Below are 25310 nucleotides of genomic sequence, written 5' to 3'. Positions count from 1 at the left end.
GCCCAACCCAAGCTCCACCCTGGGCCCTGGCCACTGGATCCTCCTCTCCAACACCACCTCCCCAAAGAAATACAGCTCAACCGTGAGCATTCGTAAGCAAAGGGGGAGTCGGATCCAGCCCGAGGATTCAGAAGGGCGCCTCCTATCCTGCCCCAGTCCCAAACTCGTCCTTCTGAATCTCCCACCCCAGTCCCAAAGCCCTTGAGCGTGAGTCACTTACCTTCCACTCCGACCACCACCCTTGCTCCCTTCCCCGACTGGCCCCCGACCTGGCCTTCCCAGCATCACGGAGATGACCAGCCCCACGTCTGGAAACGGCCCCGGCCTCTCCTCCTGGCTCTGCCCCTCCCTAAGTCTCTGATGGCCCTGCACCCAGTGCCCTCCCCACTGCCCACTCACCCACGATTATGTGGATGGGGTCACGATGAAACTTGCGCCTGATGAGAATTTCGGGGAGGTGGTGGAAGACAGAGATGGTGGAGAAGAGGTGGTGGCCAATGTCATTGACCACACCTGCCAGCGTCTGCAGAGTGGGTGAGAATTCCACCTGGCGGTGGGGGGAAACACAGGGGAGATGGCCTCAGCGTAGGCCATGGAGCCTCAGGACTGGGAAGGCTGAACACCGCAGAACCAGCCCTGGAAGCCACAGGATGAAGTCAAGGCCAAGGGATTTAGGGAAGTTTAAGGATTGAGGGAAACCGAAAATAGAGACAGTTTTGGAACATCAGGGGTCAAGGTCCCCACCTGTGCCACACCTCCCTGTGTGTCATTCTGCAAAATGACCAGGACTCGGAAGAGGGGGTTGGGCGTGGTCTTCCCGTCCCCGTTGATGGCCTTGGACAGCTCCAGCAGCGACCACTTCACATTCAGACGCAGGGCATCCTCCATCATGCGGTCCAGCCGAATCGTGTACAGCATCCACTGCTGCTGAATCTGGGGGAGGGCATGGGCAGAAGGGCGGGCCCTCAGGGGAAACAGGGCCAATGGGGAAGGCAACAAGCTGGTTAAAGAGAAAGGTAGGATGCGGAGTCCCGAAGGAAGAAGGTTTGAGAGACTGAAGGTTGGGTGAACCCAAGACGAGAGCAGGGCGTCTGAGAAGCCCCCACAAAGGGTAGACAGGAAGACCAAGCGAAAGTTCCGATGGCCCCCGGAGGGCTCGCGCAGCCACAGAGCCTTGGCCCCAGGACCCGCACCTCAGGGCCGTCATTCTTGAAGACTTCGTAGGAGTTGGTCACGATGGCCACCACGTCCTGGTGCAGGCTCATCAGTTTCTGCTGAACAGCCGCCCGGTGCTCCCGCTGGTCCTCCTCAAATTCCAGGTCCCTGTATACCCGTTTGCTGCTGATGCGCACCAACAGCGTCTCGGATATCTCTTGGGCTCGCCAGCCAATGGTCAGAGTGGAGGCCTTGAACTCGTTCACGATGGTCTGCACCTAGAGTCAGACCGCGCCCACAGGGAGCCTCAGTTTGGGAAGAGACCCTCTGGGCTCCGAGCTATCCTCCCACCCGTCCTCGAGCCAGAGCTGCTCACATTAAAAATAATGTACCTCAGCATGCTTCATTTTTCACACTACTCCCTGGTCTCTGTACTGATCACCCACACACCGGTCTTTGGGTCGGCCTTGCAGACCTTCAGAGCCTAGTGGCCAGGACCCACCTTGCTGGCATGTATTCGGCATTCTGTGATGAAGAAGGCGCTGGCCCCCTTCAGGGCCCAGTGCAGTTTCTTGAGTCCAGGGTGGATCTTCTTATCCAGGAATCGGATACGTTCTTTGAAGAGGGCCTGCTCATCTGGGGACAGCATGGCAATGATCCTGTGTATGAGAGAAGACTGGCAGTGGGTGGGCCACGCTCTGCAGGCCTCTCCTCTGCACGAGGAAACTCGGTGGAGACATCGGGAAACTCACAAGGCTACACCGTGCTTTCTAAGAAAACTTTCACCAATAGTGGAAACGCTCTACACTTTGTGCTGTCCACAAACGGTCGCCACTAACCATGAAGTGTGGTTGTGGGGCATTTGACATGTGGCCTGTGCGAATGAGTAACTCAATTTTAAGATTTTACGTAATTCCAATTAAGTAATTAAAATAGAAATAGCCACGTGCCACTGAGGGCCGCCATATTGGACCGTGTAGTTCTAGACGCCCAGACAAGACTGCTGGCTCCACTCACTTGGACTTTAACTGGGCTGAGAGAGGTGCCCAACCCAGAGCAAAGCCTCAGCCAGAGTTAAGTACCAAGGGTATTGAGAGAAGGGTGCGAGGGTGGCCTTGGTTCAATAACACCGATGTTATCCTGTGCCCACAATGCTAATGCCCCCAGTTTCATTCTAGAAAAGTGACCCGGGCCCACAGTATACGTGGCCCCAGTGACCTGTGGGGTTGGAGAGGACCAGGTTGGGTTGTTTTTGCTCTCTACCCTGAAGCTAGAAGACAAAAGTGCAAGGGCCATACAAGAGGGTAGGAGAAAGCATTTTTTTGAGATGGTCAAATGTAAAGGATAGATCCTGCAGGAGATAGACGACATCACGGGACAGATAAGACACAGAGGGGGCTCAGAAGGCGCACAGAAGGCTGCGCTGAGGACTGCAACCTTACCGATTGTAGTCTCGAGCCACAAGCAACAGGTTTTCCCGAAGAATGCGCAGGTCCTCCGCGCGCTCGGCCACATTCATCACGTAGTGGGGCGTCTCAAAGAGCAGCCGTTCCCAGTAGTCAATCTCCACAAAGAGAATCAGCAGGGACCTCGGGGAGAAAGGGCAAGGCAGCTCAGGGGATTGCTGGAGGGCCTGACCTGGAGCCAGCAGCGGCCCCAGGGTGGCGGGCTGGGAGGCACAGAGACAGAGATAAGAAATGAAGCAGAACCTCCCGGTAAAGAAGGCTGGCTGGACTCACTGACTTTTGCTGCCCTCCCTGCCCAAACCCCCACAGCAGTAAAGGGGTACTTTGTGTGTTTAGGGCATAAACCCTTAGAGGCAGATCAGAAGCTGAGAAGCCGCCGGGTAAGGAGCAGAGCCGGCACCCTCAGGGGGCGATGGAGACCATTTGTGCCGTGGGGCTCTCTGAGCCCCAGGGTGGTGTCTCCGAGCGTCTCAGGAAGGGAAGCTTGTGGAAACAGCTCCCCACCTGTCCCTGCCCCTACTCTGCACAGTTAAGCAAGTTCCCTCATCACCCCAGCAGAAGATGGAAGGCTTCTTGTCTGGAGAGACAATACAGAGACAGACCGACGGAGGGTCTTGGACTGGGGACCCAGACCTGGCTGAAGGAGGGGGTGTACTGAGAGGAGGGGACATTAAGGGTCCACGTGCACACTGAATGTTAAGACCCCCAGGCTTCTTTTCCCACCCAGCAACCGGCGCTCAGGCAGCTGGACAAACACTCTCCAGAACGAAGCCCAGAGAACTGCCCCGTGGCCTCTGGCCAGCCTGAGGGGTGAGTTCCAAGGACGGTGCCCTCAGGGGTCCCCTGGAAACAGCCCACAGTTGATGAGCCCCACGGCCGGCTCAGCAGAGTTTCCAGTCCATTTTCCAGCTCCCTGCCCTTGAAGATGGACAACCAAGGATCACAAAACATCGGTCTCTGTCCTTCCTAGCACAAAAGGCAGGAGGCAAAACAACCAAAGAGAAGAAAAGCCAACTCCAAGGAGAGACGAGGGGGCAGGGGCTGCGCAGAAAGAAAGCTGCCCACACCAAGTAAGAAGACGCAACAAAACTGTGTGAACATCCTGAGAGAGAGAGAAGAGCATCCGTGACCCAAAACCCAGAAGAGCTCTTGGAAGTTAAAGACGATAGCACGACATTAATGAACAAACAAGCCCGTTAACAACGAAATCGACAGGAATCTCTTGGAAAGTAGAGAGAAAGACACAGAGATGGAAGGCAGAGAGGACTTTGCATGAAAAAAAGAAAAGAAAACTCCCCAGTAGTAATTTTTATATTAACTACATGTCGGAAGGATCATACTTGGGGCAGTATCGGGTTGAGTATTCAAACGGATTTCAGCTGTTTCTTGTTCCTCTGTTAAATGCAATACCAGAGGAATTTGACTTGTGCGTATGGCCTCCCATCCGGGGAGCTTCTCGCCCTTCCCTCCCGGGTGTCACAGCCACGTCCTGAGTGCGCCACCTCTGAGATCAGCCCCTCAGACGCCCTTCCACCCGAGCCCAGCGTCCTCCCAGGTCCAGCACTTGCCCTCCCAAAGGACCTGATCTTTGACCTCACACCGCTGACCACGGGCTCTCCTCCCGCCTGTGTGTCCCCCCCATCACCGCCTCCTGATCCACAGACCCTGCCATCTGTCACTTTCACGGTCCTTCTGCCACTCCTCACTTGCTCCTTAGCATAAGCCACCTAGCGGAACCCCAACCCTGGTTCAATCTGCTGCCATCCCCCCGCCACCATGCAGGCGGCCCAGCAAGACGGGACCACATAGATGAGCACCCCGAGGGCTCCCCACGCTGCATGTGGGGGCCTCCCCAGGCTGCCCCCCTCCTGTGCTCACGGCCACCTCCGGCAGCGCCTCCCCACTCTCAGACCTGCCCCTCCCTGTCTCTGCAGAAAGCCCACCTCCTACACCACAGGGATAAAAAAGCCATCAGGAGACTCCACGTACTTCCCACTATAAAACCCAGAAGCCTGGGGACTTGTGTCCCACCCACGGCTTCTCCCGTTTAGGACGGAAGAGGCCCTCCTCCCTCCCAAGGCCAAGGCCCCCTCCTGGGCTCTGCGTCCTGACACGGTTTCCTCCCGCTTCCTCAGATGCCACCCCCTCCCGCTCTCCTCAACAGTCAAAGAAGGCCAAGGTTCTACCATCTTGAAAAAACCAAACCCAAACCGGCCCCCCAGACTCCGTATCCCTCTGCGGATACCGGGCCCTGCACTCCCCTTTACTGCGCACCTTCCACATAGAATTGTCCTCGAGAACTCCTCTGTCCTCTTTGCCTCCACAACTGCCCTCGTCAAGTCTCCCTGGGACACCTTGTCCCCAAGCCCTGCAGGCCTCCTCAGACCTGGCCCTCCGCCCTCTCATGCTAGACTCCTCCCTGCCTTGCCTTCCTGGGACGCGCTCTTGCGTTCTTCCCTGGCTTCCAGGCCACAGTTCCCCTCTTGTCTGCCTGCCTTTTGGTACAAGTGTCCTTCTGTCTCTAGCATCCCTTGGAAACCCCATTCGGCTGGGCGCTGGAGACCCTGCAAGGAATCTGCTTGCCCTGCAGCTCCCTTCAATGCAGGCTCCTGGAGGTTCTTCACATCCAGCACTCTCCCCGGGCGAGCTCGTCCATGCCCACGGCTTCAGCTGCCTTCTAGAAGCTGCTGACCCCCAGATCTACACGGCTAACGGGAACTCTGGATTTGCATGCCCAACTGCCTCCTGGATGTCTCCCCGCCTCGGCCCACGGGCACTGCACATGCACGTCCAGAAACAAACTCATGGTCCACTCTGCACGCGGGGAGCTCCTGGCTCTGGTACCAGCCCCGTCTGCTGCCTAAACCAGAGCTGCACGCCCTCCCTCAGCCTCACTGTGCAGCATCCAACCCACTCCCAACTCCTTGGGTTTTAGAGTCAAAGCAAAGTTCAGAAACTCCACTATCTCCCAGGCACCTGTGGCTCAAACGCGATGCCAAATGGCAATTGGACGTTGGCCTAAAGTTGATGGAAGAGTGCGTGGTCATCCATCTCAAAGAGCAAAGACTCCAGGCAATTGCTGCCATGTGGGACGAGCGCCCGGCATGACTGAAGCGTCTGATTTTTCAAGAGGCCAGAACACAGAACTATTTTCCTATATAAAAACTGTAACCAGTTAAACATTCTCATGGAGATGAAGTGGTGGAAGTCGGAGGGGGAGACGAACCATGAGAGACGATAGACTCTGAGAAACAAACTGAGGGTTCTAGAGGGGAGGGGGGTGAGGGGATGGGTTAGCCTGGTGATGGGTATTAAGGAGGGCACATTCTGCATGGAGCACTGGGTGTTATGCACAAACAATGAACCATGGCACACTACATCAAAAACTAGTGATGTAATGTATGGTGATTAACATAACAATAAAATTAAAAAAAAATTCTCATGGAGGAAAAGAGACCCATGACCATTAAAACGATAAAAATAAAATACCCAAATTAACCAATTAAAAAGAGACGTCTATACGTAACATCTATATGCAAATTTTATATATATGACATCTCTTGTTAATTGGTCAATGTACATGGAAAAAATGATTTATAGACATTTTATGCAGATTTAAATACACTGAAAGAAAAAATGCTATTCTTGGACAGAAAGACTCAAACCTTAAAGATGTTCATTCTTCTTAAGTTAACCTATAAATTTAACCCAATCCTTGTTCCTATAAAAATAGGAACGGAACTATTTTGGGGACTAAACAGATTGATTCTAAAGTTCTTATGGGAAATAAATATTAAAAATATCCCCCTAAAACTCTGCAAAGGGAGAGGAATGAGGTCAATAATTAAAGCAGTTGGGTTCCTTCATATGAAGAGACAGACATACCAGCACAGAAGAGTGAATCCCAAAATAGACACAACTCTCCGTGGGAATTTGTTATGTTATATAAATGAGATCAGGTCAACTGGCTAGCCATCTGGGGATTAAAAAACACAACTCAGTTGCAAATGCAGCTCTCTCCCTACATCAAAATAAGTTTCAGAAGGATCAGACATCTACATGTAAAGAATAAAATCATAAAATGCCATAAGTAAATAGAGAATATTTTCAAAAATTTTAAAAAGCTTGAATTAAAAATCACATGATTTGTAAAATCTGTGTGGTTTCTTTTCCTCTTTTTTAAGGAACGTGTACTTTTTAATCACAATCAAAAGCCCCCACAACCTGGAGATGCTCTCATGAAAGTCCATGTTCTGAATATTACCGAAATGCTACTTGGAAGCACAATGAGGTGAAAATTCCAGAATATTCTGTGTCTGCTCTACAGGCAAGCACTGAAATAACAAAATAAGAAATGATATCGTATTTGAAGTTTTGCAAAGGATTATATCTTCACCTTTACTGGAGAGGAAACTTCCGGTGAGGGAAATTATTGTCAAGTGAATAGGCCTCTCTCACACGTGAACGAGCAGTGGATTACCAGGCATTGAAGGAAACCCTCCAAAGTAAAAGAGAGAGAGGCCAAAGCCACGGAAAACTGCTTTCAAGTTAGGATTCCAAGTCCAGCCAAACGTCCAACAAGGGGAGGGCAGAAGACAACTGTGGTCAATTCCATAAAAACTCAAAAAATTTGCCTCCCATGCACCATTTCCCGGAAAGCTAGTAAAGAATGCACTCCACCAAAATGAGGGTCTAAACCAAGAAAGAGGAAGACAAAGGAAACAGGAAATCCAACAAGAAAAGAGGCTGGGAGTGGGGGGCAGAATCCCAGGCTAACGCCTGAGTAGCAGGCCTTAAAACCAACCAGTTCTACTGACTCGGGAGGAAAGAGAGTTCTAGCAAGGGTGGCTCTAAGAAAGACAGGAAACCAGTTCAGAGAGTGAGGAAAAATACGACCCATCTGGGCCAATTCGTGACAGTGAACAGTGTGCTAAGAAAAATAGCGAAATAATTATCAGTTCCCAAAAGAGCAAACAACGGACAAGCCAGGAAAGGACCATCACCACAAAATTCCTCCGCCCAGCCGCAAACGGGACTAACAGAGTCATAGTAAGATAAACACTAAATCCGGACTGAACCAAAGCTGGCGTGAGAGCTACTCTGGACGGATAGCGGGGTCTGGGCATTTCTAGCTGCGCAAACGCATCCGCCCGTGTTCTTCAGACTGGAGGCTCCGGATCAGTCTCCCTGAACGCCGTGGCCAGCCCACGTGGGCGAGTGTGTTCCCCAGTGTCCCACCGAGATGTCTCTTCATTTTGTCATCTTGACGAGATCTTCAAAGTAACTTGAAGGCCTATCAGCAGATTTTAACGTGTCGGCCGACAGGACGGACTTGGATGATGCCGTCTCGATTGTTGAGCTGAACTCAACATCCTAGGAGGAACTCTTTCCACAGGGATGCTCTTGTCTTTGCCAGAAGTGTGTCAATTAATTTCCAGAATGCACGTTTTATTTTGACAGATAAAATTTCTTTTTTTTTTTTTAAAGACTTATTTATTTGAGAGGGAGAGCACGCGAGCACAGAGAGTAGAGGGAGAGAAGCAGACTCTGCTGAGCATGGAGCCTGACGCGGGGCTCGATCCCGCGACCCCGAGATCATGACCTGAGCTGAGATCAAGAGCCAGACACATGACCGACGGAGCCACCGAGGCACCCCAACAAATAAAATCTCCTTAAGGGCGCCTGGGTGGCTCAGTCGGTTAAGCGACTGCCTTCGGCTCCGGTCATGATCCTGGAGTCCCGGGATCGAGTCCCGCATCGGGCTTCCTGCTCGGCGGGGAGTCTACTTCTCCCTCTGACCCTCCCCCCTCTCATGTGCTCTCTCTCTCTCATTCTCTCTGTCTCAAATAAATAAATAAAATCTTTAAAAAAAAAAAAATCTCCTTAAAAAAGCAAATCAGCCCGGGAAATTATTTCGTAAGATATTTCCTCATTGATCCTCAGAGCCGTGGTCAGGCCACAGAGGCAGGAAAGTGAAGTCAGCTGAGTTTAGGGCTGATAGCCCGGAATGAACCGACCCCATAGAGAATGTCCTATATGGTTGGGGAAGAGAAGGAATTGCAGGCCCTACACACAGAAAACCGACAGGCGGCCCCGTGTCCACCCTCCTGCCCTGTACAGATGGTGTAGGACGCAGGGACGACATCTGGAACATGTTCGAGTTACGTGCGATCGGTGAAGCCGGTCTGGCCGTGAAACGTGGTAAAAGCCCATTTGGACTTCAGAGCTCAAATGTTTGGGATATAAGGTGGGATGAGAAAGCCCCTTGTGAGATAAAATAGGCTCTGTTAGGGCCCAGAAGGCTGCGAACTCCGGGGGGGGGGGGGGAGTCAGGTGATTCTGAGAACACTCAGGACACTTGAAAAGCATGCTTATTTGGAGATCTTATCTGGACCCTTGAGCACAAAAGGGTGAGCCTGATACAGTCATCTGCACCTCTGCGGTAAGGTGTTGGAGAAGAGCGGAAACGGTCTTGGATTTCTTTACTGGCTTGATGCGCCCGGACTTTTCGTCCTTCCCTAGAATCATGTTGTTGTCTTTCCCCCCATACATAATTTGCTGGGTTGAGGCAGCTTTATCTTAAAACCACAAAGATGTAAAGCACTTACAACAGATCCCTCCAGTAAACGACTGCCCAGGGACAGAAACACTCCTCTCTGGGAGAAGCGTTCTAGCCATTATTTGGGTTTCGGTTAAACCCAGGCCATAAATACCTGGCCCAAAGTTGCCTTGTTGGCCCTGCTGTAAAGATTACGCAACGGGTGCTTCAGATAAGTATCTCACGTGCTCCTTGAAGGGAGACCGTCACAGCAGACTGGCAAGTTTTCTCCTAAGCCTCTCCGGCCTCGATGGGCATCCCGCTGGAATATCAGGCAACCGCACCACGGTGGGGGGATGGGCACAAGGTACAGGGAGCCCACTCGAAATCCTCCACCCGGTACGGAACATCCAGAAGCCTTGCAGAAATCGTGCAACAACTTTAAGTCCGTCAATCCTGAGCTGACTGAGTCACAGTATACATTATAGGATGCTAGACGCCACGGGGAACAACCACATACTTCTCCCCGTACAGAATGGAACCCCCCCCACCACCATGCGTGTTGTTAACCTTAAAAAAAAAAAAAGCAAGTTGCAAAAAACCCCGTTTACAATGTGATCCTATTTTGTGTGAAGTGTGTATTTTGGATCACCTGGTAATCGAGATTACCTCCAGGGAGCGGGGCTGGGTGCTGGGTTTTCACTGTTTCCTGTATATATTGCCACATAAATTTTGTTTTTTACAGTGAGCAGGCACTATTTTTATAATTTAAAAATACCCACTGAAGATTTAAAAAAAAAAAAAATCGAAGAAAAACAAATGTATGAAGTGTGGGGGGTGGGGTGGGTAAAAGAGAGTGGGGAAAAAGAAATAGACCAAACCACTAAGCATGGTTATCTTTGGGGAGACTTTTTTCTCTTTCACTTTCTTGCATTTTGCAAATTTTCTAAAATTGTCAATACTTTTATAATGGGAAAATTAATCATTTTGAAAACACTTTGGATGCACGGTGTATATGGTATGCTACTATTTGTATAAAGACCGTTTATGGGGCGCCTGGGTGGCTCAGTTCGTTAAGCGGCTGCCTTCGGCTCAGGTCATGATCCTGGAGTCCCGGGATCGAGTCCCGCATCGGGCGGCGGGGAATCTGCTTCTCCCTCTGACCCTCCTCCCTCTCGTGCTCTCTCTCATTCTCATTCTTTATGTAGCTATCCACTCTTATTGCTGGAATGTGTTCCCCAAGAAACTAGCGACACAGACTCTTTAGAGAGAAACTGAGTCACGGGGATACAGCAGTGGAGTCGGACTGTTCCTTCTCTACCCTGGTGTAAATATTGAGTTTTGTAACATGGACCTTATATCGCCCCTTGTAAAAGGTTAAACTGTTTTAAACACTACACCTATTACTTTTGAAAATGATAATAAAATAACATTTACAAAAGGATATCTCCTTGCTAAATCTGCTTTGAATGTCCTGTGTTCGCAAAGCTTCCTGAAGCAGTTCTTTTGAAGGGAAAATCATGTTTGTGGATTGTTGGCTCTTCGTGAGGACTTCCACATATGCCATCTCGCCTCGTGACAAGCACAGAATAGGATTTTTTGATAGATAAGGATAAGGAGATTCCGAGGAATTGGGCGGCCCGCCCGAGGTCACAGCTCACGCTGACCCCAGGGTTCAGACTCTGCCCCGAGGACTGGGAGGAGGCAGAGCCCCCAGCCCGCCCGGGCGGCTTACGGTGACGCGTCTTCACCTCTTGCTCAACCTTTGTCTTCTCTCATACTTAAAAAGGTAAACACAGATCACTGGTGCTACCACAATTGTGCTATTTGGATACAACCCTTTGATTCCAGGGAAAAAGGCAACTGCCGGGCTGTGCACGGTCATATCGGTATTACTGCAAGTGCGTCCGTCCGTCCGTCCGTCCGTCCGCCCGTGCGGGCGTCACTCCAAGCACAGCGCCTTTGGGAGCACCCAGCTTGACGGGATGATGTGTCTTGCAGATTCAACCCCGTTATCCACTCGCAAATGTCCCCGCGAGGGTAATACCGGCCTCGTCCCCTGTCGCCTCAAAACCAGAGCGTTGACTTACGGAGCCGTTGTTCTATGGGGCCGCTTGGCCATACCTCAAAAACCCATGGGCCTTCTCAGGGCCGCTCTCCAACACCCCTGCCTGGCCGAGGACAGGTCTCCCGCCTCCAACGTCTCTGTCCTTCTCACGAAGGCCTCTCCTCCCCTGACACACGGCACGGCTCCTCCACCCCGTCCCTCCGCGGGGCGGGGCGTGTCCTCACCCCCTGGTGCCTCCTGTGCCCTGGCCTCCGTCTGCCCCCCAGGCCCTGCCTAGCAAAGCCCCTCGTGCCCGGGCCCAGCAGATCAGGACAGCCTAGGAGTCGAAGCCAACGCAAGGAGCCACAGCCCAGGAGCCAGGAGGCAGCTGATGACAACGGGGAGCCAAAAGCAATCAAGTGGAAAGTGATTTCCTTCCAATTAAGAAAAACTGTCACCAGACGGTTTGCAATCTCTGTAGACAGATGTCTTACAGAGCTCCTTCCTTAGTGTTCTCTTCTGCATCTCACAGGCCTCCGGGCCTCGGGGCCTCAGGCTCCCCCGCAGAGCAGCCGTGGGCAGGGGCTTTGCCATCCACCCGTCCGCTTTGCCTACCTCGGTTCCCAGCACCGGGAAGGCTCTCGCGGTGGAAATACATGAATCACTCACACTGTAAATGATGGGAACCTGAAACTGTCCTGACTGGAAGGCTGTAGGGGGCAGAGAGCATGACCCGCCAGCCCCAGCGGTCGTCCCCGCCCCCCCACAAGCCCACACCTTCGCCGGTGGCCCTGGTGACTTAGCTGGGCCGCCATGGCCATCTAGTGGCAGAACACCTACATCACCGGATCAGTGGGTTACTGGGGGCTGCCTGTTTTCGATGGGTTATTTTGGAGAATAAACGGTAGAGCAAAGGCAGGTGGTGCTAGTCCCCGAATTACAGCATAAGAGAGAGTTCCAAACCAGAACAGCGCGTGGAACCGAGAGACGGGAGTCACGCTCTGGGGAGAGCTGGGGACGCGCACAGCAGGGCAAGGAGTCAGACTGGGTCTCGTACTTGTCAAAGTTGACATCCAGCATGCCCGCCTTCTCCTGGCTGATTCGTAACAGTGGCGTGTCCAGCCGCCGGATACAGTCCTTGTCCAGCGTTAACGTCCAGTCTTGGAAGGTTTTTCGAACCAGTTCATCGATGGCCTGAACCATCTGCTGATAGGTGTGCATGCTCTCCTCTCCCGTTCCAATGTGGGGCAGGAAGTGAGCACTGGACAGACACTGAGGGGGAGGGGCAATGGCTGGCCGGAGCCCACGAGCCACCATCCCCCACAGTACGGGCTCCCACACCGCGCACCCACCAGGCGTGCGGCTTGCTAGGGAGGCCCAGTCTGACCGCTCAGGGGGAACGTGGAGCCACACAGCAGGGTGAGAGGAGGAGACCAGGGCACGAGAGAAAGGGAGTCAGCAGCGTGAAGGGGGAAGCACAGAGATTCAGCTTAGCAGAAGTTGGCAAAGGTGAGGATTTAAGAGGTACGAGGTAGAAAACCAGTATGAGCCCTTCGTCACCATGGTCCTCGCTCAGCGATCGGGAAGATGCCTTATTCTCACCCAGAACCAATTACATGATGGCAGGCACCTCAGTAGCCTTCAACCTACATTCCCCAAAAGCCCTTCGAGAGGCGTTTTTCCTGTTTCTTTGTGCCGGTTCTTTTAGGAGGACAGGGCCCTCTAAAGGCCTGTCCAGCTTCTGGGATGCTGACCCTATTCCTCCCACGCTCCCCCCCCACCTTGATGGGAAATGCCTGCAATGACCCATGTCCGCCAACTGCATCAGAAGCCATGGCCACCTCACTGACCGGCACGAAGACTCTCTGGGCAAACTCCCTGGACGGGGCCCCCACCCCTGCCAGCACGGGGCACAGCCTGTGAACTCCACCGGCACCCTGAGAACAAGTTTTGGGAAAGGCCAGGCGCTCACGTTCATGACCCTGTCGATGCGGTGCCGCAGGATCCGCATCCAGTGGGCCTGTCCCGAGTACTGGGCCATGTAGGGCTCCAGGTATGACCATTTCTTGTTCAGCTCACGGTTCACCAGGGCCAGCTCGCTATTGAACAGCATATAGAGATCCACGGCCTTCTTGTCGTAGGTTCGCTTGATGGCCTAACGAAGGGAAAGAACCTGACAACGGGGCCTGGAGGTCCGGCTTCCTTCCCTCCCGTGACTCCTGCGAAGGAGAAGCGAGGGCAGCAGAGGGAAGGGAGGACTTGGGGAAGGGCATGAGTGCAGTTGGGACTGGAGGAAGCACAGGAGGGAGCAGGGGGAGGGGGAAGGGCGGGGGCGGCACCTCCCGCGTGGCAAGCCTGTGGAAGGTGTCCAGCAGCAACACGCCCTGCTCCACGTCTCGGACTAACTCGAAGGCGGAGGTGATCAGGTTCTGAGTCATCACCTCCAGGTCTTTGACTCCAGTGCGAAACCTGCACCATTAGAGAAGCGTGGGGCCGGGCGGGCACTGTCGCGGCCCGGAGGATGCCCCCCGAGTAGGAACCCCGGGTGCCGAGGGCGCCCCCGCCCCCCGCCAGGCACGCAGTGCCTTACGCACGCGCGTTCATCGTTTCTTCCCCAAAACGACACAGTGAGACGGATTCCCTGGCTTTGTTAGATGAGGAAACAGGCTCTAACGGGTGGAACGACGTGCCCCGAGTCATCTGTCCAGTACGCGGCACAGCGGGGGCTCCAGCCCGGACCCTGCCTCTGAGCAGCGGCTCCTCCCCACCCCTGACCTGTCTCCTCCACGAGGGACTTTGGACGCGTCGGGCCCCTCCTCCTGCGCTCGCCTCCCCGCCTCCCTCCCCTGCGCCTCTGCCGTGGAGGGACCCCCTCACCTGTTGTAGTCCTCGTGCCAAGAGGTGTTCTTGACGTCCAGGATGCCCCCGCGAACAGCCCGCAGCGTATGGAGATTCTTATGAAAGATGTCCTCGATCTCCAGCAAGTTGCGCGTGATCTGGGGCCCTTGGGCACCGAAGAAGCGAGGCAGCGGAGCCTGCTTGCCGTCCTCCCAGCGGGCAAAATGGTACTGGCAGTCGCATACCTGAAATGAAGTCCGCGTGAGGGGGCCTCCTGCTCCCTCTCCTGATCACGTCGGGCCTGCATGCTCAGGCTTGGCTGAAAATGTCCAAAACGCGAGGGAGGACCCGCCAGAGGCAAGGAGCTCCTGGGATGAGCTCTGGCCGTGGAAGGAATGGCGAGACACCACAGGGCCGTGGTAAGAGGCAACAGTCTAAGAGAGCGGGACCAGCAGAAGGGGAAGAGCGGGAAGCCGCCTGCTGAGCCTCTGCGCCTCCCGCCCGCCCGGGGCCGAGCCCCCTGTGACTCTCCTCTTGCTCCCTGACCATCTGCCCACCTCAATGAGGTCCTTGCAACGCTGCACAAAGGCGTCCACCTGGGCAAATATGCTGGTCTGGTCGAGCACCCAGCCCCGACTCGAGAACCTGTGTTCGGAGAAAGAGGGACCGAATCCAAATGTAGGGCCGCTGGCTATCGGCCTGCCCATGCAAAGCTAGAACCAGGAGTCCTGGGGGGCCTGAGAAAAGGAGACCCCAAGAAGCAGTTCTCCTGCACAACTGAGGAAGAAAGGCAAGATGAGGAGAACCAGAGAGGAGACAAAGCATCTCCGTTCTGGAAGGAAGTTTGTACACAATGGAATTTCAGACCTTCAGGCCAAGAGAGAAGGAGTGAAGCAGGAAGGATTCCTGGAATCAGGGAGGACAGTTATGAGGGTAAGGAGAACCCAGGGTCAGGAGCTAGGATAGCTGTATCCAGAGAGGAAACTGGGACCAGGTCTAGGAAAAGGGAATCTGTAGGCTTTTAAAAAGTGCAAGCGAAAGGGGTCACCTCCGCCCTCAGGAGGAACAGGGGGTAACAGACGGAGACGGCGGGGGACCACGTCGTACTGGGTATGCATCTGCACGGCCCATAGGTAGTGATCTTTCCAGGCCTGACAGCAGGCAATGCAGCCCTGCAGGTCCTCCTTGCTGGAAGTGACATGGCCCTCAAAGATGCGGTCCAGAGAGATGGCGTGGCAGCACAGGCGAATGATCTCGTTGCTCATCTGCAGGAGGGGCCGACAGCCTCAGGTCTCAGCCTCCCAGGCTTGATTTGGCTCCCGATACCCAGCTGACACGGGCCGGGGGGAAACCTTCGGGGTTCTACCTGCACCCCTCAATTCAGCTCAGCTCACTTCCCAGCGAGTGCTCAGCCTGGGGTCCATCCTTCCTGCCTCCCCCGCCACGCTCCACGGACTCCCCTTCTCAAAGCCCTTCTTCCCCCTTTGGCTACTCTATCAGGAAGCAAGCTGTCCGGCCCAGGCCCCAACCCAGAGCACTCAAGGGCTGAAGAAGCAGGCAGAAGCCCATGGTCTCTGTCTGACCCCCGGGGCCACTCCTCACTGCCTTCCACCACATGCTTCCTGCTGAGTGAAGGCCCCGGTCTCCACCAAATCAGCGCGCCCCCTCCACCCCGCCCCATCCCAGCCCGGCAGACACATACCTTTCGGAAGAGGGAGGTCAGTCTCTCCCGAGTGTTGTAGTGGGGAGAGTTGACCCAGATGATGCGGATGAGACTGATCAACTTGGGGAGCTTACTGGAGATGTCCTTAGGCCGCATGTAGGCCAATTCCTGGTAGGGCTCCTTCAGGATTGACAAAAACGTCAGGTTTGACTGTGCTTGACGAGAACCATCCTGGCGGTGAAGAAAGACCCAGAGTAGACTTGTCCATCAGAGAGAACCAGTTTAAAGCAAGCACTGTCTACCCATGGGGAAGCACACCCTGAGCTGCCTCTCTCAAAACCTCGTACCAAGCATCTCAGGTCTCTGTGGGCCCTCAGGACAGGAGTTACCAGCTATCTGCTCTCATTTATATGCTAGTGCCTAGCACAGTGTCCTTGAGACTCTTCTCATGGTGAGTCCGTCCTCACCACTAGACCAGGAGTCCCCAGCTCGGGCTTTATGTGCACTCCTCCAGTTTCCCCAGCTGGATTCAGAACCCCGCACAAGGTCGGTACTCACCAGCTGTTGATCAGCTGACTCAACAGCGCCCCCACTCACACCGCCCCGCCCCCTCCCCGCCATTTCACCCAGCGCCCTTCACCACCCTGTTCTCAACCAGGCTTCTAGACTTGTCCACCTAGCTGTGGCTCAGTTCCCTCACCACCGAGCTCAAAATCCCACCTGGGGAGAGAAGTCCTCCACATCCATATACCACAGATCACCCTGCCTTTCTGGGTGTCCCCAGCGCTAACATAATCAGCTTGTCATACTTTATTGAATTTATTTTTTATGTGTTTATTGAATTTATTCAATATGTGTTTTATTATGTGTTTTATTGAATTTATTTTTTATGTGTTTATCTTGCAATTCTCTTGGCTGAAGCCTATGGGTTCCTCTTTGACCCCGTATCATCTAGTGATCCTGTTTTGTATAAGCCTGGTTTTCTGAGCTGGATTATAGGGGTTGGGCTCATGGCAGGTACTCCATGTATATCTGTCAACTAACTGGAGTCTCCCTAACTAAACTACAAGCTCCCTCGGACCCTGTGTCCTACCACGTTTGTACTGTCCAAGTGCAAGTCCAAATACTGGGGGGGATCGATCTTTGCTCTTGAGGATTACACTGGCTCCCTCCACTTAGTACCCAACTAACGACTGTCCAACCACTATTCACCCTCTGCTGAGCCTCCATCCTTGGGGCCACTCACAAACCTGGATCTGCTGGGCCAGTTTCATAAAGGGCGCCAAGTAGGAGGACTTGGCAAGTCGCAGGATGGATTCAATGTGCTTCACTCCCTGCTTCACCAGCTGCTTACTGATGCCAGACAGGTCCATGCATCGGTTGCGCCAGAACTCAATCTCCTCCAGAGGACCTAAATTTTCTCCTGTCTCCACAGACTCCTGGGCACTGAGCACCTCCTTTATCTGCCGGGTCCAGTGGATCATGGAGGCTGCCGGGGAGAGTACAAAACCTCTTGCACTTCTCTATGCTGCTCCCCAGTTGTGTCCTTCCCTCTACCACCTACATAGCCCTCCTCACCCAGCTCCTTTCTCTGCATCTGGCCCTCTCCTCTCCCCTAGGACCCCCCAACACACTGGCAATGCCAGCCACTCACTCTCCAGCCGCTGTACCAGCTCTTTGTCCTTAACCACCACCTCGGGCGCCATGTTCATGGCCTCTGCAGGAATGTAGAGAACGGTGTGCCCCTCCAGTTTGTACCGAGTATCTAAGGAAAGGAGAGGACCGTGGAAGTTCACAGAGGAGGATGAGTTTATGCCAGCCCAGTTGTAATCACGGTTGATGATCTGGGGCCCAGCTAATATGGTGGATTTCAGGAGAACAGGCAAAAGAAACGATGATTCAGCTTTTTTTTTCTTTTTTTTTGGCTATCAAGAGGAAAAATGCCAGAAGGCAAGAGGGAAACCCCCACTGAGGTAAAATAAGGTCAAAGATCTGCACCACACCCTCAACACTCTCTGGTATGATATATGCACTCCCCCTGCCATTTCCCCTTACCCCACATGTACTCTTGGAAATATCCAACTCTATGTTTGAGCAGGTCTGGTCAACCTTCTACAGCAGAAAACCGTATCTGCATTGAAAGGCAAATTCTGTTCCCTGATCCACTCCTTCACCAAGCCCGTACGGGGACCTGCTCCGTGCCAGGCTGCACAGGCACCGGGATGAATCTCCCACCTGCCTCATTCACGCTACTGTCAGTGCGGTACCAGAGAGAAGCCAGGTACTCGAGGCTTTCTGCTCACCTGTCAGGCAGGCCAGGAATCTGTGCAGATGAGAAGCAAAATGATTCCGAATACTCTCTGGCCAGGTTGTGTTTGTAAAGATCTGAGGGGCAAAGACACCACTGAGGAGCCGGAGCAGGGCCGGGATGTAGGAACCCCGCACAGTCCCAAACTGCACAGTTGCCTCAAAGTTCTCCGGGGTGATGGGAACTGGTGCGCAGCGAATGAAGTAGACAATCTGGTTCTGGGTCTGCGTGGAAGAGAGTGGACCCGAGATCAGTCTCCAAACCCAGCATGATACCCAGCGGGATCTGAGGTGCCAATTATGAAAGTCTGGCTGAGTTCTTCGTCACATTCCCTTAGCCTATCCTGATCCTACACCAAATGGGGTGCAAGGTGCTTCCTGCTTCTTTCAGGGACATAACAGAGTCCACACCCAGACCCACGGGGAGGAAATGCAGAGAGCATGCCTTGAAGGTAGGGACTGTGGATTCTGTCCAATTTGACTCCAGAACCGAGCACGGTTGACTGGGACATATTAGATGCTCAATAAATGGTGGACGGATTGGATGGAAGGAAAAGGATAAAATGGAGGCAGCCCTTTTGGCTACAGGAAAAGTGGGAAGGAGAAAGAATGGAAGTAAGAGGTAACTGTCTAGGGTCTCCCATTTCAGCTGTATACATCTGTTGCCCAATTTTTCATTTACCCTTCAGTTTTGTTTCTGGTGAGTTTGTGTGGCTATTACTGTTGTTTACATTCAGAAATGGTATAACCTTCATGTTATCACCTTAAAGTTTCTGACTTCTACATGCCTGGAAAGGCCATTCCTCCCTAAGATCAGATTCACCTTTCATGTGTGCATGCTCTTGTACCTACTCTTTATAATTTATGTAATTTTAAAAACTGGAAATAAAGCACAAAGAAGAAATTAATAATCCCCCATCTTTCCACTACCCAGAATTAAATTTTGGCATTTCAAGTATATTTTTTTTAAAAGCTTAACACCATTATTTTTGTTAAAATGATATACATATGTAATACCATATGATTTTACTCATATGTGGTATTTAAGAAACAAAACAAACGAGCAAAGGGAAAAGAGAGAGAGAGAAACCAAGAAACAGACTCTTGGGGCACCTGGCTGGCTCAGTCAGAAGAGCAGGCAACTCTTGGCCTCGGGGTCATGAGTTCAAGCCTCACACTGTGTGTAAAGATTACTCAAAAATAAAATCTTTAAAGCCTAATCATTTAAAAGTGAAGCCTTATCATTTAAAAAAATGACATACAGGTGTTAATTATAAATAACTGAAGAAGAGTACGGAGATAAAAGCTAAACTGTCATCTAAAATTCCACCACTCAGACGTTAATGCTGTTAACATTAGAGAAAATGTCATTCCAGACATCTTTCTATAGACTGACACGTACAGAACAAATCAGTTATAACTTATTGCAAAATAGGATCATGCTATTTTTGATTAAAAGTGTTAGATTTAATTTTACTTGGATTTAATAGAATAAAAAGACTCCGGTGTGAATAAAACACAGACATCACTGAGCTTCAATAAGTGTTTCTTCACCTGAGAGACTTCTTTCCGAAAGACCCCTTTCTAAAGTCATATGAGATTATTAACAATATTGAGGTTCAGGGGCAACTGGGTGGCTCAGTCGGTGGAGCATCCAACCCTTGGTTTCGGCTCAGGTCATGATCTCAGGGTCGTGAGATCGAGCCCCGTATCGGGGTCTGCATTCAGCTGAGATTCTGCTTATTTCCTTCTGCCCCTCCCCCTACTCGCACTCTCTAAATAAGTAAATAAATAAAACCTTTAAAATTTTTTTGAGGTTCATTTTCCACTACCTCTCAACGTGAAGCCCTAGTGACTCCGCTTTGAGAAATAAGGACACTGGCACCTCATACCCCCTCTCTTGCTCAGCCCTGCTCAGTGTTTGTTATACTATTATGTTTACACCCTCCAGGCTGGTGGAATTTGTGTTCACGGCATAACCATAACGCCAGTGGTTATTTATTATTACTTTTTATTTAAATGAATTGAATGCTCATAGATTCTCTATTCCTGAGTTTTGGGGGGTTTTTTTTAAGATTTTATTTACTTATTTAACAGAACACAAGCAGGGGGAGCAGCAGAGGGAGAGGGAGAAGCAGACTCCCCACTGAGCAGGGAGCCGGATGCGGGGCTCGATCCCAGGACCCTGAGATCATGACCTGAGCCGAAGGCAGACGCTTAACCGACTGTGAGCCACCCAGGTGCCCCAATTCCTGAGTTCTTTATTTGGTTCATTTCTTTTTCTTTTTTTTTTTTTTTTTAAGATTTTAGTTTTAAGTAATCTCTCCGCCCAACATGGGGCTCGAACTCACAACCCTGAGATGAAGAATCACACAATCTTCCAACTGAGCCAGTCAACCTTTTTGGTTCATGTCTTAACGGAATAGATTTCCACTGATGATTTTATTTTTGTTTTATAGAGCAGTGTTCTTTCAAGATTGAAAATGACTATGCATTTGTTGCCTTTGTATTTGACCATCCCGACTGGGAATAAAACACTTGGGGCACTCTGCCCTTCCTGGAGAACTCTGTGAAGGTGTTCTTCTGGGTGATTGGAGAAGCCCGCCACCAGCCTAATGTCTCCTCTCGGTAGACGATTTGCTTTTTTGGCTAGAGGGCTAAGTAATTCTTCCCCAAATTTTTATTTTGAAACCAATTCCAACTCATAGAAAAATTGCAAGGAAAGTGCAGTGAACAACATACCCTTCATCTAGATTCACTGATTGTTCACATTTTGCCCCATTTCTGCTCAAGGGCACTCCCTTACTCTCTCCTTCTCCCAGCTGAGCCATTTGAGAGTGAGCAATGGATGTCACGTGACGCTGCACCCTTAAATACTTCAGTATACAGCCCCCAAAAATGAGGATCTTCTCCAATATACCCAACACTGTAATTACCACACTCAGAAAATTAAACTTCATATAATACTTTATACAATACACAATACTCAACTTTCCCCAGTGGTCCAAATCATCTGATTGTTTCCTCATTATTTGATTCAAGCTGAATATTCTTGGCAGGAATGCCACATCGGTGATGTTCCTAAAGAATTAATTTCCTTGGAGTTTATAGCTTACCTAAGACGTGTGTTGGCATTAAGCATCGCAAAACAAATTTTGTGGGCGAAAGTACCTTCTTTCAAGTCCCAGATTCAGTTCCTTCTGTGGGTCAGGGAAATCCTTTGTATTTTACCTCTTAATTTACACTGCTTCATTCGTTGGCACTCTATATTAGCTCACCCTGTCCTATTAACTTTTCTTTAATTATGTTGTCATTGGCTTTCTCTTCTTCATGCGCTGTAATTATCTCAAGCCTCTCTTCCACGGCAACTCACATTTGCAGCAATAGCTAGTCAGCTCCTTGCTGTTTCTAACCTACGAGTTTTGGAACGTGCGGCTCTATTTCCTAAGATCTGCAATCTCCCTTTTATCTTTCTCATGTGGCATCATTTCGTCCCTCCGTGTTTTAAAAATTGAATTCATGCTCTTAGTGAGTTGTGCTGGAACATGATGCTGTTGTGAGGAGTCTCCTTCTGCTCTGCTGTTCTCCTTTGCATGCTTTGTTCCATGTTTTTCCCTCGATGTAATGCGCTTGCAGTTGCCATGCAATTTCTGTCCTCATGCTTGAGCAGCTCCGCGAATTCGTCCTTTCTGCTCTGACGTCCTGTGGGTGACTCCTTGATGTCCCGCTGTGAGAGCCCAGTTTCTTCTCCCCCACCCCCCGAAGTGAGAGGGAAAGGGTTGGGTATTTTTATGTTCTGTTCACTTTTCTCTAGCCTAAGAGAATTGTATGAGGGGATGGGCAGGTGGTTCAGGCTCATTTCAGACAGTGTAAAATCTTTGGTAAAACACCTGGGCTCTTTCTCCCTTTTCAGATTTTGTTCAAACCCCAACTAAAGTTCCCCATCTTGCTGGGGGTCCACCATTCCCGTGGGGGGAGGATGGTTTCTTAAACTCAGTACATAGACCTTTCATTGGTCACCCACTTTTTAAGTTAATTAGATTATGCTTCTTTCCTTCTTTACTCTTGGGTCGTCCCCTCCTCCTCCTCCTCCTCCTCCTCCTCCTCCTCCTCCTCCTCCTCCCCCTCCCCCTCCTCCTCCTCCCCCTCCCCCTCCTCCTCCTCCTCCTCCCCCTCCTCCTCCTCCTCCTCCTCCTCCTCCTTTTCCTCCTCCTCCTCCTTCTTCTCCTTCTCCTTCTTCTTCTTCTTGTTTTATTTTTTGCCCATTTTATCAAGGATAATAATTTTTGGGGATGCCTGGGTGGCTCAGTCAGTTAAGCGTCTGCCTTCAGCTCAGGTCATGATCCCGGGGTCCTGGAATCAAGTGCCCCGTCAGGCTCCCTGCTGAGTGGGGAGTCTGCTTCCCCCTCTCCCTCTGCCTGCCGCTCCCCCTGCTTTGTTCTCTCTCTCTCTGACAAATAAATAAATAAAATCTTTTTTAAAAAAAAGAGTAATAATTTTTTAAGGAAGTTTCAATTGGCCATCTTAACCCAAAAGCATACAATGAAGTCTGTGATCTTAGAGTATATTTCAGCATAGCAAATAAAATTTTCTTCAGCTTCACTAAGGCATAATTGACAAATAAAAAACTGTATATATTTAAGGTGTACAACTGGATGTTTTGATATACATTATACATTGTGAAAGGATCACCACAATCAAGCTAATTAATATACCCAGCATCTCACGAGGTACCTTTTTTTTCTTTTTCGTGTGTGTGTGTGTGTGCAGCGAGAATACTTAAGATCTAGTCTTTTGGGCGCCTGGGTGGCTCAGTCGTTAAGCGTCTGCCTTCGGCTCAGGTCATGATCCCGGGGTCCTGGGATCAAGCCCCACATCGGGCTCCCTGCTGGGCAGGAAGCCTGCTTCTCCCTCTCCCACTCCCCCTGCTTGTGTTCCTTCTCTCGCTGTCTCTCTCTCTCTGTCAAATAAATAAATAAAAATCTTAAAAAAAAAAAAAAGATCTAGTCTTTTAGCAAATGTCATGTATACCACACGGGACTAATAACTATAACTTCCATGCAGTATAGATCTCCAGAACCATTCCTCTTGCCTAATGAAACTTTGTACCCTCCCCACCCAGTTTTATTGAGATATAATTGACCTATAACACTGTTTAAGGTGCACAACATGATTTATGTATTTATTGCAAAGTGATTGCCACAATAAGTTTACTCAATATCCATCACCCCACACAGTTACAATTTTCTTTGTCTCATTGTGAGAACTTTTAAGATCTACTGCTTTAGCAACTTTCAAATACACAATGCAATATTAACTATAGTCACCATGTTGTACATTATATCCCCAGAACTTATTTATCTTAAAACTGGAAGTTTGTACCTTTTGACCACTTTCACTCATTTTCGCTACCTCCCCACCCCCTCGCTTTGGCAACCACCAATCTGTTCTGTTTCCATGAGTTAGCATGGTTTTCCCCAGATTCCACATGTAAGTGAGATCATACAGCATTTGTCTTTCTCTTATTTCACCTAGCACAATGCCCTCACGTTCCATCCAGTTTGCTGCAAATGGCAGGATTCTTCTCTTTGTCGTTGAATAATATTCCACTGTGTGTGTATAGAATTTTCTTCATCCTTTCATCCATCGATGGACACTTAGGCTGTTCCCATATCCTGGCTATTGTAAATAATGCTGCAATGAACATGGGATACAGATATCTTTTTGAGATAGTGGTTTCATTTCCTTTGGACATATACCCAGAAGTGGATTGCTGGATCATATGGTAGTTCTATTTTTAATTTTTTGAGGAACATCCACACCGTTTTCCATGGCGGCGGCACCAACTTAACGTTCCCACCAAGAGTGCGCGAGGGGTCCCCCTTTTCCACATCTTCACCAACATTTGTTATCTCTTGTCTTTTTGATGATAGCCATTCTAACAGGTGTGAGATGGGACCTGTGATTTTGATTTGCATTTCCCCAATTAGTGATTTGGAGTACCTTTTCAAATACCTATTTGTCATTTGTATGTCTTCTTTGGAAAAATGCCTCTTCAATCCCTCTGCTCATTTTTTTGATCAGATTGTTTGTTCTTTTTGCTACTGAGTTGTAGGAGTTCTTTACATATTTTGGATATGAACCTCGTCTCAGAGCCACGATTTGTACGTATTTTCTCCCATGCCTTACGTCGCCTTTCCATTTTGTTGATGGAAGGAGCCCTGCTGTGCAGAAGCTTTTTGATTTGATGTGGTCCCACTTGCTTAGTTTTGCTTGGTCGCCTTTACTCTTGGTGTCAGAAACTTCGCACCCTCTGAGCAACATCTCCCTGTTTCCCCCTCCTCCCAGCTAAGTAGATTTTTAAAGTATTCTATATTTCTCAATCCTATTCGTTGAATAATCCATTCTTCCCCACAGATTTTTAAATGGAATTTTTATAGAAAATGCTTACATAGGGGCGCCTGGGTGGCTCAGTCGTTAAGCGTCTGCCTTCGGCTCAGGTCATGATTCCAGGGTCCTGGGATCGAGCCCCGCATCGGGCTCCCCGCTCCGCGGGAAGCCTGCTTCTCCCTCTCCCACTCCCCCTGCTTGTGTTCCCTCTCTCGCTGTGTCTCTCTCTGTCAAATAAATAAATAAAATCTTAAAAAAAAAAAATGCTTACATATATGTGCCTGTATTTTGTGTCTTTAATGTTGTATATGTGATGTATATTCCTGGCCCAGTATAATTCTGTTTTGTTTTATTTTACTTTATTTTTACATAGGCTCCATGCCCAACACAGGGCTTGAACTCATGACCCGGAGATGGAGAGTCACACGTTTCACTGACTGAGTCTGCCAGGCGCCCCAACTCTGTTTTAATCACTACAGTTAAATACGAGATTTTCATATTCACAGCTCTCCTTCAGTGCTTTCCTTCTTCATTGTGTTCTTTGCTATTTTCATGCATTTTTCCAGATACGTCTTAAAATCTTTACACAAGCGATCTAGGGACTGTGGCACTTTGATTGGAGTTGTGTTGAAATGGTGCATTTGTTTAGATGGAATGATCTTTATAATTAAGATTCCCACTTAGAAACAGGATATGGCTCACTGTGTAGTCAGATCTTCTGACATGGCCTGCAGCACAGTTGTTTTCTTTCATATAAATCCTACACATTTTGCAAATTTTTGTTCCTTTCATGAATGAGGTCTTTTTTCTTCTTCCATGTCGTCTTATAGCTGACGATTGGGTATGTGCAGGAAAAAGCCGCCGTCTGTTTTTGCTCTTGTTTAATCTGGAACATTTCACCAATTG

General features: G+C 50.3%; 1 protein-coding gene across 1 annotated transcript in view; it reads right to left on the bottom strand.

Moving 5' to 3' along the window:
* Nucleotides 1-25310, bottom strand: part of DNAH2 (dynein axonemal heavy chain 2) — an 80591-nt gene that overhangs the window by 49898 nt on the left and 5383 nt on the right. Inside the window, exons 4-16 of the mRNA XM_064583352.1 lie at nt 18011-18239; nt 17362-17472; nt 16958-17196; nt 15747-15938; nt 14084-14289; nt 13546-13675; nt 13179-13361; nt 12264-12478; nt 2598-2744; nt 1658-1814; nt 1194-1433; nt 745-933; nt 400-547 (exon numbers count right to left, since the gene is read on the bottom strand). Coding sequence (XP_064439422.1) covers nt 400-547; nt 745-933; nt 1194-1433; nt 1658-1814; nt 2598-2744; nt 12264-12478; nt 13179-13361; nt 13546-13675; nt 14084-14289; nt 15747-15938; nt 16958-17196; nt 17362-17472; nt 18011-18239 — 2386 coding nt within the window. The remainder of the gene's footprint in view (nt 1-399; nt 548-744; nt 934-1193; nt 1434-1657; nt 1815-2597; nt 2745-12263; nt 12479-13178; nt 13362-13545; nt 13676-14083; nt 14290-15746; nt 15939-16957; nt 17197-17361; nt 17473-18010; nt 18240-25310) is intronic.

The sequence above is a fragment of the Mirounga angustirostris genome, unplaced genomic scaffold (genome assembly GCF_029215605.1).
Source record: "Mirounga angustirostris isolate CCGP_5_RB_7025 unplaced genomic scaffold, mMirAng1.0.hap1 SCAF_17, whole genome shotgun sequence".
NCBI lineage: Eukaryota > Metazoa > Chordata > Mammalia > Carnivora > Phocidae > Mirounga > Mirounga angustirostris.
This window is presented reverse-complemented; position numbering and strand designations above follow the sequence as displayed.